Genomic DNA, 19,983 nt, shown 5'->3' with positions numbered 1-19,983 from the left:
CCTAACCCAAAACTACAATCAGATGTCCCCAAATCACCATTAATTGTTTGAATGTATTTAAAGGAAAAAACACTCTACTTCTTACCAAAAAAAAAGCTTTTCATAAGCATCTTCACTTTTTGGTAATATCTTGAGCTAAATATTAAAAGGTTAAAAAATTAAGACGTTTTTCCCCAGCCTTTTTAGCTTATGTTTACTAAGGGTACCAATTAGTGGAGGGCACTGTATAAAGTGCCACAGTTGTATGTAAACAGAGCATTGATGTGGTACTAACTTTTATCTGTGCATGGAGCTGTCTGAGGGGACGTCCCACCAGCAGACTCTCCATGGTCTCAGGCCCTTCACAGTGTATTCTGTTGGCGTAGAGGTCTGCACCTGTTTCCTGTGCTGCAGTCGAGGTCCCCTGAGCGAACTCCGCACCCAGGCCTCTGCCCCGGCACAGCAGCCCCCGCCACGACCCATCGCCCTCACTTCCCGCTCAGCTCTGGTGGAGTGGGACATGCCTCTTCAGCCCAATGGCATCATTGAGAGGTGCAGAGTAATATTTATGTTACTTGGTTTAACTGTTCGATAACACTTTGCTTGCCCACATTGTTGCTTGCACACATTGTTATTCCTGAGGTAAAGAATTAATCCGTGCTGTTAATCTATTGCAAAAAAAGATCAAATCAAAGACTGATCTGCTTCTGCATTTGGAGTTGGATGCATTTGAAGAATGCATTTGAAGGGTGCAGCGTCATTGCTACACGACGAAGGCTGACAAATTTTTTTAAAAATTAGAAGGCTCCTTCAAATGCAGCCTCAAAATGCATCCTCCGTTTACCTGGTAACGAAGGACATAACCGGTAGACCGTTTGTGGCCTTGAACGTCCCAAGATTCATTGCGCGCTGATAATGGCAGGACATTTTTAAAAGAAAACTCTGGATTAAATGTATGAATTAGGTTTATTTTACTTGGATGTCTAAACACATGTTAAAAACAAAAAAAGAGTATGACCTGTCTTACTAAAAAGTGACTTCAAAGGCAGTTTACATTTTTATGTGTACATGTATGGATCAAAGGAAATATATTTCCAGATTTTGTAAATCTTCATTTGCCTTTAGATCACTTAATAAAAGTTTTAAAATCCACGCTTATTAATGGCAGCCATTACAGTTGCTAGGTGAAGAGATCTGTCCTCTGTAGGCTAGATCGTCTCATGTCAAATAGCTCAGTTCGGCTTGTATTGACTTCGAAGGACACACCTTTAAAGTCTGCATCCTTCAGTTGTGTCTCATTTCAGAGGCTGCATCCTCCAAATTATGCATTTCAAATGCGCTGTGTCATCGCGACGCGTCGAAGGCTGTCTCATTTTTAAAAAATTCGAAGGCTCCTTCGTTTCCCAGGTAATCAAGGACACAACCGCTGGATCATTCAAGCCCTCTAGCGTCCCAATACTCATTGCGCACTAATAATGTCAGGATGTTTTCAAAAGAAAACTCCGGTTTAAATGTATGAATTAAGTTTTTTTTTTTACTTGAATATCTAAACATGTTAAAACAAAAAACAGTATGACATGTCTTACTAAAGAACAATTTTGTAGACAGTTTATTTTATGTGTACATGTATGGATCAAAGGAACTATATTTCCAGTTTCTGTATACCTTGTTTTGCCTTTAGAACGCTTGAAATAAGTTTTAAAATCACTTTCAAAAAAATGAATGACAAATTTTATCAGCCCTTATTAACAGCAGCTGTTACGGTTGCCTGGTGACGAGATCCGTCCTCGGTAGGCTAGTTTGTCTCATTTCAAAACCCCATGTTCAGCCTGTGTGAACTTTACAGGACTCACCTTTGAAGTCTGCATTCTCCGGAGGATGCAGCCTCTGAAATGAGACAGCTAGTATTTGTCTTCAGCTGTGTTGTCCTCTTTGTTGACTGAAGACATAATGTGGTTGTGGCGGCAACACTTTCTTTCAACTGCCACCAGTTTTTAGAAAAATGCAACTGTGTATTATTATACAATAATATAAAGATACAATGTTAATACCATTATAAAGTAATGTAAATATATACATACACATAGAAATACACATATTTCAGTAATAAATAACACATATATATTTAATTTAAGCTTCTTGTGACCTAAAACTCATGTGAATCACAAAACATTTAAGTTTTTTTTGCTGAAACAGTGGTTCTTGGTTAATGATAAAAGTTAATGATAAAATGTCAATGGTTACAAGCTACTATGAGAGACAAAAACACACTGAACATGTCTTTGAAATTATATTTGTTTTCAAAAGTTTGTAATGTACACTACCATCCAGAAATGTTTTACTTTTGTTTTAAAAGCAAGTATTTTATTGTATATTAATGCAAATCTAAATTGCAAGTATCTATTTTATTATATATTTTAAAATGAATTCCTGAGACAGCAGTTTTAGCATTATTACTGCAATTTTCAGCGTCACATAATCCTTCAGCAGTCATTCTCATTTGCTTATTGTATCCTCAGAATCTGTCCTTAATACATTAAAGATCCGTATACTCAAAACAGTCAAAAATAACTGTTTTTAAAAGATTTTTTAGATGAAAAGTCCTTCTTAGTAGAAAAGAATAGCACTTTAATGTGTCCAAATTACCTCAAACATTCAAAGAGCTGCGTATTAAGCTAGTATAGCACAAATATTTGTCTGACAATTTTTACTTCCATCCCTGTAGTTGTGAGCTCCAGGTGCGATTGTCCTGTCCTCAGCCCCCACAGCCTGTTCCTGTACCCTGTGCCATCGGCCCTGTGGAAGTTAAGTTCTTCGGGATGGGGCAAAGTTTCAACATCAGTGGCCTGCTGCCCTATGCCAACTATGAGCTATGTGTGGTTTCATACAATAACATGGGCAGCACTGCATCTGACTGGGTCTCCATCACCACACTCAAAGAACGTAAGCACTTATTCCTATTCAGGACAGTAAGACTCAGATTGCCCTCAGAAATTCTGAAGTACCTTTCAACTTTCTTCAATTTGTGATGTAATTTCTTAAATGTTTTGTTTTGTGAATAAGTGACCAATAATTGAATAATTTCATTAAAACCATTGATCCATAATAAAATGTAAAAAACATTTTCAATGAATATGTCTGTTTGTATAGAAGCCCATTTGCAACAGTAAGAAAAAAAAAAAAACATGCCTTAAAAATCTTAATTATGACCCAGCAAGTCATGTTTCTGATGATCCAGCAAGTCAAAAAGATGATTTACCAAGTCTAAATTATGATTTAAATGTATGATTCAAAGTCATGGTTTAAAAAGTCTAAATAACAAGATAATTATGACTTTAAAAATGTAAATTATGTACAGTATTTAAGAGATAAAAATATGACTTTTATTACTGTCATGTAAATACTATTCATGTATTTTTTTTTCATAATTTCAACTTCTTATCTAGTAATTTCAACTTTACAAGTCATCATTTTAACGTTATAAGTCATGTAATTGAAACTCTTTAAAGGGGTGATTCACAGTGTATTTTTGAGGGCTTGGTTGTGTTTATAAGATGCAGAGCAATGTGTGCTCATGCTTCATTTGTAGACATTCACTTTATTTTTTCATAAATCTTTGATTATATACAACTACTCAGCTGACATGAACACGACACATTTTTCCTAGTTCCTCTGAAAGACCCGCCCTCAAGAGGCTCTAATTGATCAGCTAACATAATGTGCTGTGATTCGCAGATCAGCTCCACATCACCAGGACCACTTTTGCTATGTGTAAACAGTCTGTCAGCGCAGCTTTTAGCAGCGTTGGCTGTCTGATTCATTTGTAGCTATATTGTTTGCGGTGCCAAACAGCATTTCCTGTTGTTTACATTCTTGTTTACGTCCTCACTACAACATACCGTTAATGCTACAAACTAGGAAGTAATAGATCGATTCACAATCCACAGCTTTGTCTGTTATGGTTGGAGATGCTCCTACTTAGAAGAGTTTTTTGCCAAATCCAGCACTGAACCCTCCAATGAACTGGGAGATTCTGGAAGCTGTCCTTTGTCAAATGTTGGCACTATTTATATTTTTATAATTCTCTGGAACATAATTAAAAACTATAAGCACTTCTGTCTTCGTGTGTCCTTTGAAAGCTCAAATACAGAAATAGAACAAGTTCTGTTGAAATAGCAGCGTTTGGACGGCGTTTTAGCTTTCTCTGCTATAACATTACATCGCTGCTGGCCATGGCCCTTCGCAGGGTGCGTGTGTGTGGTAAATGCAAGTAACCTGAAGCATTTGTGATCTCACTAGACCGTATGTGTTTTGTTTGCAGTCGCCAAACTTTGTTCGCTGTAGGCTTTGCTAAGATAACTCTTTTTATGTTCACACAGCTACATTACACATCAACTAAAATTTTAAATATGATATCGTAGTGGACCACCCCCCTTTAAGTCAAAGTTTCAACTTTTTATCTCATAATTTCTTATAATATCTTAAAATTTTACATCTTATGTTGTAATTTTGACTACATTAATTAGTAAGACATAGTTTTTCATTTTTATCGTGGAATTTTGACTTTTTAATGCATTTTTTTTTACCTGGCAGAAATGGGCTTACATAGCTTTAGGTGTATTATTTGGGTTTTTCTTATATTGCATATATCTGTTTACTTCATTTTGCATATATATTTGTGTATTTTATTTTGCATATTTGGTGTGAATACGTTTAGTTTTGACTAGATAACCTTAAGACTAACATAAAAAATGATTTCAGTGGGACTTTATAAAAAATAGTTATGGCACATAAATCAATCCCCTCTGTCACTGTTTCCCTGTAGCTCCTCAGTATATGGAGGCATTTGTGGTGCACAGTAACCTGACCTCAGTGTTTGTGGACTGGAGTGGCTCTTTCTCTCTGAACGGGCCTCTGACAGAATACAGCCTAACCGAAAGCAGTCTGCGCGTCTACAGCGGCTTCCACAGTTTTCTACACATCCCACGCACCTCGGATAAAAGTATGAACACTGTGTGCCTCAGGCAGGACTCCATTTGACTCACAGGCCAGACTTTTTTAGTTCCCTTTCAGTATCCTTGTCTCTCATCATCTGTCCGGTCTCTTTTCTCTTCAGCCTTTGCATTCCAAGTGACCTGCACCACTGACAGTGGCAGCGCCAGTTCTCCTGTCATTAAATACAACACGGCCACTGGTATAGGTATGTTTCTTCAGGTCTGCCAAGTGAAGGTGACTGGAGAAAAAAAGCAGTGTCTCCATCCTGACTGTCTGAGTAGAGCTGTTCCCCTGCCAGTATCACTGTTGCAGACTTTATCAGAGTTATCACTGAAAAGCCTGTTCACTTTTTGGTTTTGACAAGGAAATTGATGTTTAAACTTCTTTTCAGAATTGCTATATACAGTAGCAGATGGCTGCAGTCAAACTGGATGAGCGAAAACTGTGAATTTTACCACCCTTATTGTTTTACTTATTATACAGTCAAATGGCCATAAATATAGTTGGTGAAATGCTTTTGGCATTAAACCACCAAAATAATTATACATTATAAATTATTACAGAATTTAGAATTGGCTGTAATTGTAAACAAAGGTTTTATTTGTTCATGTTAATTTTTATTATCAAAAGCCTAAAATCTTTCACACAATATCTTATTTTAAATTACCTGTATTGCCTGTGTTAGGTTAGGGGACAGTTAAGTATTTATATGTATTTTTAATATAGGTAGATACCGCTCGGGTTTGTTAGTTATGAATAGGTTTAAAATAGCTTCAACGTTGAGTGTTGTGCTCAAATTTATCATGGTTTGTTTATGTAGCAGCATGGTCCTGTGAGACACAGCATTTCATTCCACTATATGTGCATATATGTAGGTAAATGACAGTAAAGTTGATTTGACTTGACTTGATAAACAAAAAATTAAAAAAGTATAGAATATAAAGCTAATATAAACAATATTTTGATTTGTTAGTTCATGGTGCACTTTAACAGATACAACATTATTAAAATTTTTAAAGGCAAGACAAACTTTATTTATAGAGCACAGTTTTACACTACCGTAGCTGATTCAAAGTGCTTTACAAAAAATAAAATATTTTACAAAAAAAATAAAACTTGTATAAAAATATAAGAAAATGAAAAAATATGCGTATAAATGTAATACTAATATACAGCTTTGACACAATTTACATTGTAAAAGCACTATATCAATAAACTTGAATTGAATAGCAGTGATAGTTTATGCTATGTTTGTGGAATATTGAGCTTATAGGAAGTATATAAATAGATCCTTGTAAAAAAACACAATGAATGGGTTTAGGTGGTGAAGTAAAAGATCCAATATTTACAGAAAAAGATCTCCCCTTTAGATATGAGGAGAACCAATGTAAGACAAGGCCCTGAACCCCAACAACACACTCAGTTTGTTTCAATAAAATATCATGATCTATGGCAGGCATGCCCAAACTCGGTCCTGGAGGCCGATGTCCTGCAAAGTTTAGTTCCAACCACAATTAGGGCTAGCTAATCAAGCTCTTACTAGGCTTTCTATAAACATCCTTGCATGTGTGTTGAGACAAGTTGGTGCTAAAATCTGCAGGACACCGGCCCTCCAGGACTGAGTTTGGACACCCCTAATCCATATCTAAAGCAGCGCTTAGGTCTAAAAGTATCCAAATAGCAGATGACCCAGAATCCATGGAGAGTAAAATGTCATTTGTAATGTTCAGTAAAAATCACTATGTTAGTTTTAAGGATATCTAATAGCTAATGTGCTCTAAAACAGTGACAGAATTTGAATGTAGAAGATATAAACCTGATATAAACTTCCAAAGCTTGCAGTTTGTCACTTTCCCTTTATTCCCAAATTATTTATAATTTATATTAAGAATAAAACCTATAACTTCCAATTATAATAATGTAATCTTTTGTATTGATAATTATCCCGATTGATTGATTGATTGATTGATTGATTGATTGATTGATTGATTGATTGATTGATTGATTGATTGATTGATTGATTGATTGGCAGATGCTGTGGAGTCCAGTTCGGGAGGTAAAACTGGGCTATATGGCTCTGAGTACAAGTTCTACACGGAGCTGTGGTTCATCATTCTGATGGCGCTGGTAGGGCTGCTGCTTCTGGCTCTGTTGATGGGTTTAGTGCTGAAACGAGCCCTAAGCAAACCTCCCTTCATCAGGGAGAGACCTCCAATAATGCCCCTGCAGAGGAGGAGCACCAAATATCCACCCAAAGACTCCTATCTGGTGAGAGACTCAGAAAACATTTCACAAATCTGCATGTTACAAAAATGGAATACGAAAAAATATGTGTATTTATGCACAGATGTGTAAATTCCAATGTGTAATTCCTTCAGATGTCCAGAAGAGGGAGTGCTAACACTTCTCTTCACTCTATGATAAAGGGTGTAGAGCAGGGGTGTCCAAACTCGGTCCTGGAGGGCTGGTGTCCTGCACAGTTTAGCTCCAACTTGCTTCAACACACCTGCCAGGAAGTACCTAGTAAGAGCTTGATTAGCTGGTTCAGGTGTGTGTGATTAGGGTTGGAGCTAAACCCTCCAGGACCAAGTTTGGACACCACTGGTCTAGGGTCTTTGGGGTCTTTAAAAGGAATAGAACACTTTTTTCAGTGAGGATGTATTAAATTGATCAAAATGAAATTGACATAAGCAAGATAAAAGATGTGGATAAGTGACAATATATTTGTAACGGTAATTACATTTTTATTTTAAATAAGTGCTAAAAACAGCAATCCACTATACAAAACCAACTGCATCATGGTTTCCAAACAAAAGCATGTTGTTTTTCAGTATTAATTTAAAAATAATGTTTATAGAAATGTTTAAATATTTATATTAATGTTTATTAGAAATATTTCAGTGATTTCCAAAGGATTATGTGACTGAAAATGAATGGCTTCTGAAAGTTCTACTTATTTATCACAGGAATAAATAACATTTTAATGCATTAAAATCATTAGTTTGCTATCTAAAAATATTCTCAAATTTATTGTTGTGTTTTGACTGTCATATTTAATGCAGTCTTTTTAAGCATAAGAGACTTTTATCATGAAATCATGAAATATCATGATACATCCACAGTAAATGCTGCACATTGTATCTCTGAATGCAAAGCATGTCACTTGACTTGTCCATGAATTTTTGTTTGACTTATTTGAATGCTCAAGACAGAAATATTTGTTTTGCACAAGCATGAGGCGGGTGTGCAAATATCAACTTACCTATGCCTGGAAGCTAACCCAAGCGTGAAATGTGATGTAAAATCATGTCGGTTTCACGTACTATTTCCACATACTTGATTTGTCAGAATTATGACTGTTTCATTGCAGTCATTCATGTCACACTTTAGATTTCCTTTCAAAATTGTGTTTCTGTCTTTCAAGTTGAAGTTATAAACTCTCTATTGTTGGTGTGTACGTTAAAAAAAGGAGAAAAAGGGTCTAAACTGCAAAAAGTAACCGTTGTGTGATATAAACTCAGAGCACTGACTTTTTCCAGGTTTATATCTCACAGTTATGACTGAAAAAGTCTGAATTGTTTGATTTAAAAAGTAACAACTACATCTATCTGTATGCCTGTTTGTTTGTCGGTCTTTCTGTCTGTCAGTTTCGTTTAAACTAGTGCTGTCAAAAGAAACATTGCAATGTATTAGTGATGGGAAGTTTGGATCATTTTACTGACTCTGACCTTTAAGTCTCGTTCATTTCATTTATTTAGTTCTATTTGCCAAAATATTATTAAAATGTTACAAGTTCTGTCAGCGCAATAGCCTAGGGGTTAGTGCTTCTGCATATGGTGTAGTAGCATGTCAGGGCGTCCCGTGTTTGAATCCGACTCTAGGACATTTCCCTAACCTTCCCCCCTCTCTTTCTCCCACTTCGCTTCCTGTCTAAAAACAGTACTATCTAATAAAAGGTAAAAAGGCCAAAAATAAAATATAAAAAAAATAAATAAATGTTTCCAGTTCCTTCCAAACTCATCTACAACAAGCCCAAATATTGATCACACTACAATCAAGTCATAACTAGAATGGCATAAGAAAGAAAATTTAAAGATAATTTTTTTACCTGGTCTTTTGGACATGACTATGCCATCTCTTCTGACACATCTTCAAATTTAAGTGGTTTTTCACATCACAATGACAGTCCTATATAAGCTTAAACAATGCACATAGGCTGAGCCGAAAGGAGCCATGATTGGTTCACCTTTCGAGTTTTCTGGTTTTGAGTTGTTTGCTCATCATGTTAGAGAGATGACTCAAACCGAAGACTTGAGAAATGAACAGATCAAATCTTTTTCCCGCTCTGACTGCTTAGATTGGTATCCGTCTTTTACACAATGAATGAATGACTCAAACCTGGTAGAAGACTCAAAAAGGAACTAATCTTCTATCCACTCCACCTGCACAAATGAATGAATCACTCCTTGAGAGGAACTCCTCGTTCTCGAGTCATACAAGATTCGTTCAAAATGAACAAATTGTTTAATAACGATCCAACGCTACTATATACAGTCAGAATTATTAGCCCCCCTGTTTATTTTTTACGGAGAGAATTTTTTTTTCAACACATTTCTAAACATAAATTAATAGTTTGAATAACTCATTTCTAATAACTGATTTATTTTATCTTTGCCATGATGACAGTAAATAATATTTGACTAGATATTTTTCAAGACACTTCTATACAGCTTAAAGTGACATTTAAAGACTTTAACTAGGTTAACTAGGCAGATTAGAGTGATTAGGCAAATTTTTGTATGGTTTGTTCTGTAGACTATTGAAAAAAATAGCTTTAAGGGGCTAATAATTTTGACCTTAAAATTGTTTTTAAAAATTAAAAACTGCTTTTATTCTAGCAGAAATAAAACAGATAAGACTTTCTTCAAAAGAAAAAAGATTATTAGATATACTGTGAAAATTTCCTTGATCTGTTGAACATCGTTTAGGAAATATTTAAAAAAGAAAAAGAAATTCAAAGGGGTTCAGTAATTCTGATTTCAACTGTGTATGTATTGTACTGTAAATAGTGCACTGTGAATACTTATTATATTTATATATACGCATACATGTATATATTTGAAAAATGTTTATTTGTATTAATAAATTAAATATATCTATAACAAATATTTTAGTTGTGTATGTTTTATTTATATATACACTGTGAGTACACAAACTGTACATGATGTAAATACAAACTTTTTATTTAGATGTGATAATTTGTGATATGCTCTATAGGCGAATTGGGTAAAAACAAAAATCCACCTTAGTGTATGAGGGTGTATGCAAATGAGGGAGTATATGGGAGTTTCCCAGTACTTGGTAGCCTCCGGAAGGGCATCTGCTGCATAAAACATATGCTGCATAAAACATATTCTGCTGTGGCGACCCTTGTTAAATAAGGGAAAAGGAATGAATGAATTTGCGATTAATCGTTTGACAGCACTAGTTTAAACCCATGATCAGTTTTCAGAGAAAACACTCCTCACCTGTATAGTGTGTCATTTCTCTTTATATCTGCTGTGTGTGTTTTAACTGTCTCTGTCCTGCTCCAGAGAGCCTCCTCTGAGCTCTGCTCTAACCATGCTTCTACTGCTCTACTTCAGCCTGATACACCCATGGTAAGCCTGCCTCTCTCTTTCTTTTTCTGCTCTTTCCAGTTTGACAATATAGCGGACTCCTCCTGCAGTATAACTCTAAAGCGCTTTGCCATGCGCACTGAGGTACAGATCATCAGCATGGCCTGCTGGATTGGCTAGATTTGTCCTCATATAGTGATACTTGCCTAGGCAACATTCACTATTGCTATTTCTAGTATACAGATTATATTAGGTGGCCTTAACTGCTGGGTACTGAAACATTTGATGTAGTATACTAATTATTTACAATTAAAGGCAAAATTATTAGCCCTTCTTTGAAATTGAAATTCTTCTTAATATTTCCCTACTGCTGTTTAACATACAGATGACTTTTTCTCCAATGCATTGTAAACATAATAGTTTTTCTAGCTGTTTTGCTAGATACCATTATTCAACTTAAAGTGCTATTTAACTATATTTTAATTAGGTTAACTGTGAAGTTATTGGACAACAGTGGTTTGTTCTGTAATTGTAAAAAACAATTTTTAATGTTAGTTGTACATAGTAGTGGAGGCCAACTGATATAAAATTTTATACTATTTTTACTATTTATACTATTTTTTAAAGTACAAATATTTTCGACAATACAATAAGGTTCCATTTGTTTACATTAACTGCCCTAGATAACTTCAGTTTCTAATGAAAAACGCTTTTTAAATGTTGATTTACCCCTAAGTTACCTGAAATTATTTGATCAACCAAAAATGTAAACTCTGTTATTAATTACTCACGTTCATGTTGTTCCAATGCCCTGAGATCTTTGCTTATCATCAGAACACAAATGAAAATATTTTAGATGAAATGCAGTATGTTGAAATTAGTCTCTTAATCTCTATAGACAACAAGGGTCAAGAGTCCTTAACAGGTCCAAAATTTGGACCTGACCGCCAAAAGACTCATATATGTGGTTTGCTCCGACCCCGACCTGGACTCGGACCCTGACCTGTTACTCTTAGAAGCCTTCCTTGTGATAGTGGTAAAGCACATGTGCATATGACATCACTACTCTGTTGCCTGACTACCAGGTTTTCTAGCTATAGGAAAAGAGAGCAGTCAGTCGGTCAAAAACGGAGTGCCAAAAATGACACTGTCTAAATTACACATACATTACCAAGGCAATGACTGACACCTTAGTATTATATTCAAGTTTCATTATCTGACAACTGTTGAAAATGAAACGCAAGCTCTGCTTCTTGTGGTTGAGGTTAAGTGTGTGTGTTGTGCAAATTCGTTCCTCCGGTATGAAAAGAAATTTTGAAGCTACGTCACAACTATAAGATCCTTGTGTAAATTCCAGCGTGGAGATTAGCTGTCTGTACCGGCCAGTACAAAGTGACATCTTTGAGTTTTCATCATTAATTCATGAGAAAGACTTGGTTCGAACCAATCAGCACACTCTATTGTAAATGAGGTGCAACTTCATTAATATGCATAATAGCTTCGAAGATGTTTTTACCTGTTACAGGGTTCAGACAGCAGAGAGACGCCACAGTGTGTTGCCAACTGTAAATTAAAACAAATGGAAGAAGAAGAAGAAATGTTTGGAGATGATTACCATCGTGTAGAATTTCCGACACATTTTGTGACAGGATAGCTGTTTGACTATATTATCTGTACCTATCAAGTCTATGCATCTACAGAGAAATGCTGAGGGTTTTGTGTGCGGTATCAAAAATTCCATTAAAACAACACTCTTCCTGCAGTTCCTTGCATCCAATATCTTGTTTGTCACAGGAGGCATGCATGAAATGTTTCTGAATTAAAGTAAAAGTGCCAAACTGCAGTTAAAGTAGACAAATTAAAAATGAAACACCTAAAATCACATGAAACTCCGGAGGAAATGTGGATAGTGCGGTGACGCGATGACGTTAATCGTAATATGTGCTATAACATGTAAAACGGGATCATGAAAGGAACATTTTAAAAGCAACTCATGTGAACACTTTAATAATATTATTGTCCTATTCAGATTATAGTAAATAATTCAATTACTAATGTCCATGTAAACATAGTCACTGTCTATCTTCTCACCGTCTGTGTTGCCACTTTAAAAATGAGCGCGTGCATGTACTAAAACTCCCCTTTTTTATCCAAACCCTTCCCTCTTTCGCCACTAGACACTTCCACCCAAACAAAGCTGAACTACACTTTGCTGGATTTTTTTCAAACTAGAGGTGTGAAAACACTCTGCTGAGACCTGTGAGTTGGGCCTGGGCGTGGTTCACTTGTGCTTTTGCGCGGTACGCTTGTGTGTGCGTGCAAAATGCGCCTAAGCCCGAAACTGAAAGCGAGACGTGACTTTTACGGGACTGTTTCATGTAGATTAATTAATCATTTGTACTGTTTAATGAACACAAACTGTCATAGTTTATTAAAGATGCAAACCCCTCACTGCACGACAGTTGCGCACCTTCAACAAACCTCCTAATTTCTGCAGCACAAGGACTTTATGATTGTTTATGAGCATTAAAAGTGGCTCATCTGTTCAGCGAAATATTTGACTGCGTGTCACTGCATATCAAACAATTTAAACGATGTAACTAAAGAAATATCCAGGTTCTGAACGAGAGCGCTTACTGGACAGTGCATCATCGATGATGTAAGCATGCCCAGGCCCAAATGTAATGAGTGCGGGCTGTCGGGGGAGACGGGAGGGGGGACAAGCGTGCTTTGGCCCGGTTCAAGGCAACTGTACGGTATGAGTACGCCCTTATTTTCTTATTTAACATACCAACAAAGTGACACAGACTGATCATGGCAGATTGGGCATTCTACAAGCCTGATTAACTTAGGAATTAAATACAGACCTGATATATTACAGTATATAATAATTTGATCCCAACCTGGACCCATCAGACCATGTAAAATATAGACCCAAACCTGCACAGATCCCAGGTCTGATGTCCGCTGTAAAGAACACTACATTAACGTCTAGAAAATGAACCAAAAACTGTCAAAATAGGGGTTATCTGGGTATGTAAATAATAACAGAATTTAAAAATTTAGGTGAACTAACCCTTTAACCAATGCATATAGTAGCCTTTTTGTAAAGTTAGTTAAAGCATTATCTAATGTCACCAAATAGAACCTTATTGTAAAGTGTTAACCAAATAGCTTTACACATGAATGCCTTTTGTGGCATTTACTCTCTTTTTGCATTGACAGTCACTCTTTCTCTTAAACTTAAATGAAAAAATAAAAAATGTGTGTTTCATAATGGAGATTTCACTCACTTTCCATTATGTTTTGGGTTTTGTTTCACCATCAACTGGTATTGCATGCCTGCAAAATGTATACATGTTTTGGTTATCTGTTCTTCTTTGACTACTGCATGTGACTGAGTGTGCAGTGATTGTTTGTGCTACTGTATATATTAATCTGCTGTGTGTTTGGTTGATCAGGGTTTGACTGATACTAAGATCGGAGGTACGTGCACCAGTAACCACAGCTATCAGGCCAGCATGTCTGTGCTGCGTGTGCCCAGTCAAAGCCAGCTGAGCCATGCCTACTCCCAGAATTCCCTGCATCGCAGTGTCAGCCAGCTGATCGACACTCAAGATAAGAAATCATGGGACGCAGACCTGCATGCCACTGACAGCGGAATGGTGAGATAAACCTGTGAAATTTCTGTCATAAGGGATATTATAGCTGTGATAATTTCAGCAAAATATAAAAAAACGAATCACCCTTGAAACAAATTAACACAAATTATAATTTTTTTTTGTATTACCAACAACTGACTGAAAAATAGGCTGCATCAATAGTAAAAAAATTAATTGATATATTATTATTGACTTGGGATTACAGTTAAGAAACAAAATCTGTAAGCATATTTTATTTTGTAGGTATTTTTTTTCTGACGTGTTTTAGTCAAAATTGCAGGATAAAAAAAGTCATAATTGCAAGAAATTGGCGGAATTTCTCCAATCTGTGATCGATTAACCAGTGGAAAATCTCCTCTTGCCCTACACGTTTCCTACTTATCGTTGTCTGTGCCCAAGAACTGTTAATCTCACATGCTCTGCAGGGACCCACAAAGGCGCGCCTTTTTGGGACTTAAAAATGTGTCCTTCCGGGATTTCTAAATCTCCTCTAATGTCTGGGATTTGGAAGACCAAAAGAAACATTATATAATAAATTATTTGATTTAAACAACTTTTCTATTTATTTAAAATTACTTTTAAAATATAAATTACATTTAAACCGGCTGCAAAATATATGTACGATGTTATAAATGCTTAATTAACTCTAATTACTAATTAAGCCTTATTTAACCAATCTACACTTTTTTATTGTAATTATTATACTTTTTATACTTATGTCATTATTATGACATATGACAGACAGACAGACAGACAGCCAGACAGACAGACAGACAGGGATAGATAGATAGATAGATAGATAGATAGATAGATAGATAGATAGATAGATAGATAGATAGATAGATAGATAGATAGATAGATAGATAGATAGATAGATAGATAGATAGATAGATAGATAGATAGATAGATAGATTTATTTATTATTATTTGATGATGTTGATTTATTACATATTTTATACATATCTAAGATGCTTTGGCAATACTGTACAAAATGTAAGCAGCAGATTTTACCTGTCAGTGGGTGCACATGGCTCCTGAATGGAATAAAAGTAAAACAAATAGTGGTTTTCTTTTTTCTCGTCTTTAAAAAAAAAAAAAAAACTTTAACCCATTGTAAAGAAACAGTGTATAATACATAAAAAAATATTTTTAATAATCATTTTTTGTCACAAGTAGGTAACCATGTGCTGTGGATTTTTCTATACAATGTTATGTATTTTCTTGCAATTGTAAGTTTAAATTTTATCACTATTACTATATTTCTAGCATTTCTGACATTTTTGCAATTTTGGATATGTATTTGGGCAATTAAGATTAATTCTATTAATTATTCAGCCTTTTTAAATTTATATTTGCAATTCTGTTATTCTAGCAATTGTATTTTTCCTTGCAACTATTAATTATTATATCTTGGAATTCTGACTAATTTTCTACCACTTCTTACTCACAACAAACTCCACAATTTTAACAAGTGTGACTATTGAATATTATGACTTGAATTGAAAATAGTTGCACAACTTGGCACCATCTGACATTAAAGACTAATAATGATGCTGAAATACAATCTTAACCACTACAGAAATACATTGTTTTTTAAAGATTTTTTAAAGATTTTTCACAATATTAGTTTTTACTCTTAAACTACGTTTTACTTTTAAATAGTTGAGTAAGTTGATAATTATATAATTCATCTTGAATTTAACAAAAATATTTAATGTATTCTGTACATATGACAGCAGAAAGCCACATATGACCAATCAGGTATTCCAGACAAGTGAGAATGTATCATTAAAAAGTCCACAAACATGTACTTTTATGTTAATGTAAACATTTCTGACCTGTGCTTTCTTATCATCGTAACTGATGCTGTCTCTTCTCTTTTTTGCAGTATGTGGGGGATGAGGACTTTGGAGAGACCATTAAAAGCTACAGCTCAGTTAAGAAAGAGCAAACCCTGTTTACAGACACTCACTTGTGAAGTTTTCACACACACCCACAAGTGTGAAGAACACCCATGTTTTTTTTTTCCCTTGAGAAAATTCCGTAGCTCAGTCAATATCACATTTATAACAATACAATAAGGCACTAACCTTTATAAATATACATAAGCATAAAATAATATGTTAGGAATTCACCTTTATTTGTTTTAAAGAATGTTGTATGTAACATGAGATTATCCATATTTTTCATAATGCTGGATTTTTCTTTATTTTTTTATTATTATTAGTCAGAGATGGGACAATTTATTAACTTATGTGTAAATACTGACTACCTCTGACATCAACTAACTGCTTCCATTTGAATCCTAAAATGACTTATTTGTGTTACAGCCTGCTTTCAATAGGATAAATCTTAATGAATATTATGTTTATCATTCACTGTACTTGCCTAAATTCTTACAAACCTTGATTTCCTCATAATATACCCATTTAGACTTGCACTCAATAGTTCAACTATTATTTTACATCCAAACAATTATTCTTAAGCATTTTTCATAATATATAAGCATTGTTGTAGGTGCAAAAAGTGATTGGTAAATAATCAGAGATTTGAAAAAGCTTCTGTCTTTGCTTTGAATTTTATTTAATGTTTTTACAAGTCTGGCATAATTTAGCCCAAAACTCTTAAAGGGGTCCTATTATGCTTCTTACATTTTCTGCATACTTTATCTTGTAATTTTGCTGATTGAGCTTGAAGTTTTTCGTTGTTATTCCAAGTTTATATAATTTCCACCCAAGGCATTACCAAGTGGACTAGGCCTGGTTAATTTACATGAATAACCTGTTGTTGCTGGTATTGTCAATGCAGTTTAATATACTGATACACAAGCAATTTGAATGGTTTACATTCACAGACAAACCAATATTACATAAAGGTATTTTTGAGTGCTTTTGCCATAATCTTGTGTGTATATTTGACAGATGTAAGTGAAGAGACTTTTTAATAACACTTTAATACTTGCACAATGTGGTGACAGCTGGCTTTCTGTGCCTGTTTTGTGTAATCGGTGTACTTAGAAAGACGTATTGGAGTTTAAGCTGACAATACTTTAAAATGTAGAAGTTTTGTGTATCGGTGCCAGAGTAACCGAGGCATGAGCTGTAAATGCCCCGCCTTCATTTGGAAAAAGGTGGAGTACAGCAGCTCATTTGCATTTAAAGTGACACGTAAAAAATGTATGTTTTTTATGCTTTGCATGGCATAGTAAATGATCTGTTGGGATTTTTGAGCAAGAATTTCATACACATTCTGAGAAAAATGCATAAAATGACCCCTTTAAGACCATTTTTATGGAACACAAAGTTATTAGAATGTCAAAGCTACAATTATTAATCTTTTTGCATTCATTAATCAATAACATTTTATGTATATTTACTCATTTAAAAAGTATAATAATACAATGATGATGATGATAATAATATAATGATTATTATTGAACTGGTAAAAATCACTACATTTGACTTGAACTATTTACTAATTAATTATTAACACCATACAATACACCAGGGGCTCTTAAACTAGGTCCTGGAGGTCCGGTGTCCTGCAGATTAAAGCTCCAACTTGCCTCAACACACCTGCAGGGATGTTTCTAGAAAGCCTAGTTAAAGATTGATTAGCTTAACCAGGTGTGTCTGATTAGGGTTGGAAATAAAATTTGCAGGACACCAGCCTTTCAGGGCCGAGACTGAGAACCCCTGCTAAACACTTTTAAGTAATATAAATAAGTAATATAAAGTTGTTCACCCTTTGGTTTGTAAGTGAGCCACTGGTCACTGGTGTTAATAGTCTGGTTGGTAGTTTAGTTTAGCTTACTCTTAATAGATACTTTAGTTTGATTTCATATTATTAGACAAAGATTATCTTTGTAGAGAGGAAACAAACTGTTCTGAAAATAGATCTGTATTATTATAGCTCTAAATGGAGTCTTATGCCTGGCTGTGTAGCTATGAAATATTACCGCAATCATAAAGTATTAATGAACTGAAACTACAAATTATTCATGCCAACATAGCGAGGAAGTCCATCACTTCGGTCTCTACAGACACATGAATGAGGAAGACAGTAAGTCCGGTAGTCTCATCCATATGCTGTCTGTATTCATGATAATGTTGTGTTGTTGTTGTGCCTGTTAGACTGAGCAATAGCGGATACGCATTCGTGATGATGCCAATGGATCCAGTGTCTTAAATGTTCACGTTAAACTCCAAAAATTGTCATCGGTGTCACATGTGGATGTGCTTTTTATTGTCAGAGGTTGTTTTAAACCTGTTATATTTGAAGGGTAACACTTTCTATTAGTGGTCCTTTATTTAATGTATTTACTAACATTAACTAAACATGTAAAGCATTTATTAATCATAGTTCAACATGAAATAATGTTTGTGCTTGTTAACATTGGTTAATGCAAAGCGAGTTAACATGAGCTATGTTATTTAACTTACAATCACCGGCCACTTTTTTAGGTACACCTGTCTAACTGCTCGTTAACACAAATTTAGAATCAGCCAATCACATGGCAGCAATTCAATGCCTTTGGGCATGTAAACAAGGTCAAGACGATGTGCTGCAGTTCAAACTGAGTATTAAAATGGGCAAGAAAGGTGATTTAAGTGACTTTGAACGTGGCATGGTTATCAATGCCAGACAGGCTGGTCTGAGTATTTCAGAAACTGCAGATCTACTGGGAGTTTCACGCACAACCATCTCTAGAGTTTACAGAGAATGATCAGAATAAGAGAAAATATCCAGTGAGCGACAGTTCTGTGAGTGCAAATGCCTTCCTGATCCCAGAGGTCAACAACACGTTGGAGGCGGATGGGCTACAGCTGCTGAAGACCACACCGGGTGCTACTCCTGTCAGCTAAGAACAGGAAACTGAGGCTACAATTCACACAGGCTCATTAAAATTGGACAATAGAAGATTGGAAAAACGTTCCGTGATCTGATGAGTCTCTATTTCTGCTGCGAAATTTGAATGGTAGGGTCAAAATTTTGCATCAACAACATGAAAGCATGGATCCATCCTGCCTTTTATGAGAGGTTCAGGCTGGTGGTGGTACTGGATCAGTGTGGGGGATATTTTCTTGCCACACTTTGGGCCCATTAGTACCAATCGAGTATAGGATAACGCGCCATGTCATAGTGAATTATCTCAGACTGGTTTCTTGAACATGACAATGAGTTTATTGTACTCAAATGGCCTCCACAGTCACCAGATCCAAATCCAATGAAGAACCTTTGGGATGTGGTGGAACAGGAGATTTGCATCGTAGATGTGTAGTTTGGTGAATGTAAATTAACATTAAAAAAGATTTGTAAAAATTATATAATAATAGTATAAACAATTGTTTGTTCATCTTAGTAAATACATTAACAAAACCTTAACTATATGACCATTATTTTAAAGTGTTACTGTGTGATTATATTTAATGATAAATGCATTGTTTTTGGTGTTATTATTACACAAAGATATTAGTGATCAGCACTATCATAAAAAGCATATTTTTTACATGATTTTTTAAAAGAAAAAGATTGTCAGTATTATTTATTGTCACAATAATTTATTTGTACTTTTTTTGTAAAAACAGCTTTTGCTAAGATCACGCAGAGATATGTGTGGTGTTTATGCTGTCTTGTAAAGTACTTTCATATATGGATAATTATAGAAAGCTGTGTTTGTAATATTGATGTTTTCAAACTTATTAAAACATAAAAGAGAGTCTGAGACG

General features: G+C 35.1%; 1 protein-coding gene across 2 annotated transcripts in view; it reads left to right on the top strand.

Annotated features, from left to right (window-relative positions):
- ush2a (Usher syndrome 2A (autosomal recessive, mild)) overlaps positions 1–19,979 on the top strand; it is a 412,815-nt gene extending 392,836 nt beyond the window's left edge. The window contains exons 66-73 of one of the 2 annotated variants that reach the window (XM_087290676.1): positions 293–531; positions 2,705–2,922; positions 4,805–4,981; positions 5,096–5,179; positions 7,007–7,242; positions 10,569–10,634; positions 14,054–14,257; positions 16,143–19,979. In XM_087290676.1, coding sequence (XP_087146802.1) covers positions 293–531; positions 2,705–2,922; positions 4,805–4,981; positions 5,096–5,179; positions 7,007–7,242; positions 10,569–10,634; positions 14,054–14,257; positions 16,143–16,232 — 1,314 coding nt within the window. In that variant the 3' untranslated portion in view covers positions 16,233–19,979. The remainder of the gene's footprint in view (positions 1–292; positions 532–2,704; positions 2,923–4,804; positions 4,982–5,095; positions 5,180–7,006; positions 7,243–10,568; positions 10,635–14,053; positions 14,258–16,142) is intronic. The other variant, XM_087290677.1, reaches the window with a different exon arrangement.
- The last annotated feature ends 4 nt before the right edge of the window (positions 19,980–19,983 follow it).

The sequence above is a fragment of the Danio rerio genome, chromosome 17 (genome assembly GCF_052040795.2).
Source record: "Danio rerio strain M-AB ecotype USA chromosome 17, GRCz13ab, whole genome shotgun sequence".
Taxonomy (NCBI): domain Eukaryota; kingdom Metazoa; phylum Chordata; class Actinopteri; order Cypriniformes; family Danionidae; genus Danio; species Danio rerio.
The sequence above is the reverse complement of the archived record's forward strand: the minus strand, read 5'-3'. Positions and strand labels throughout refer to the sequence as shown.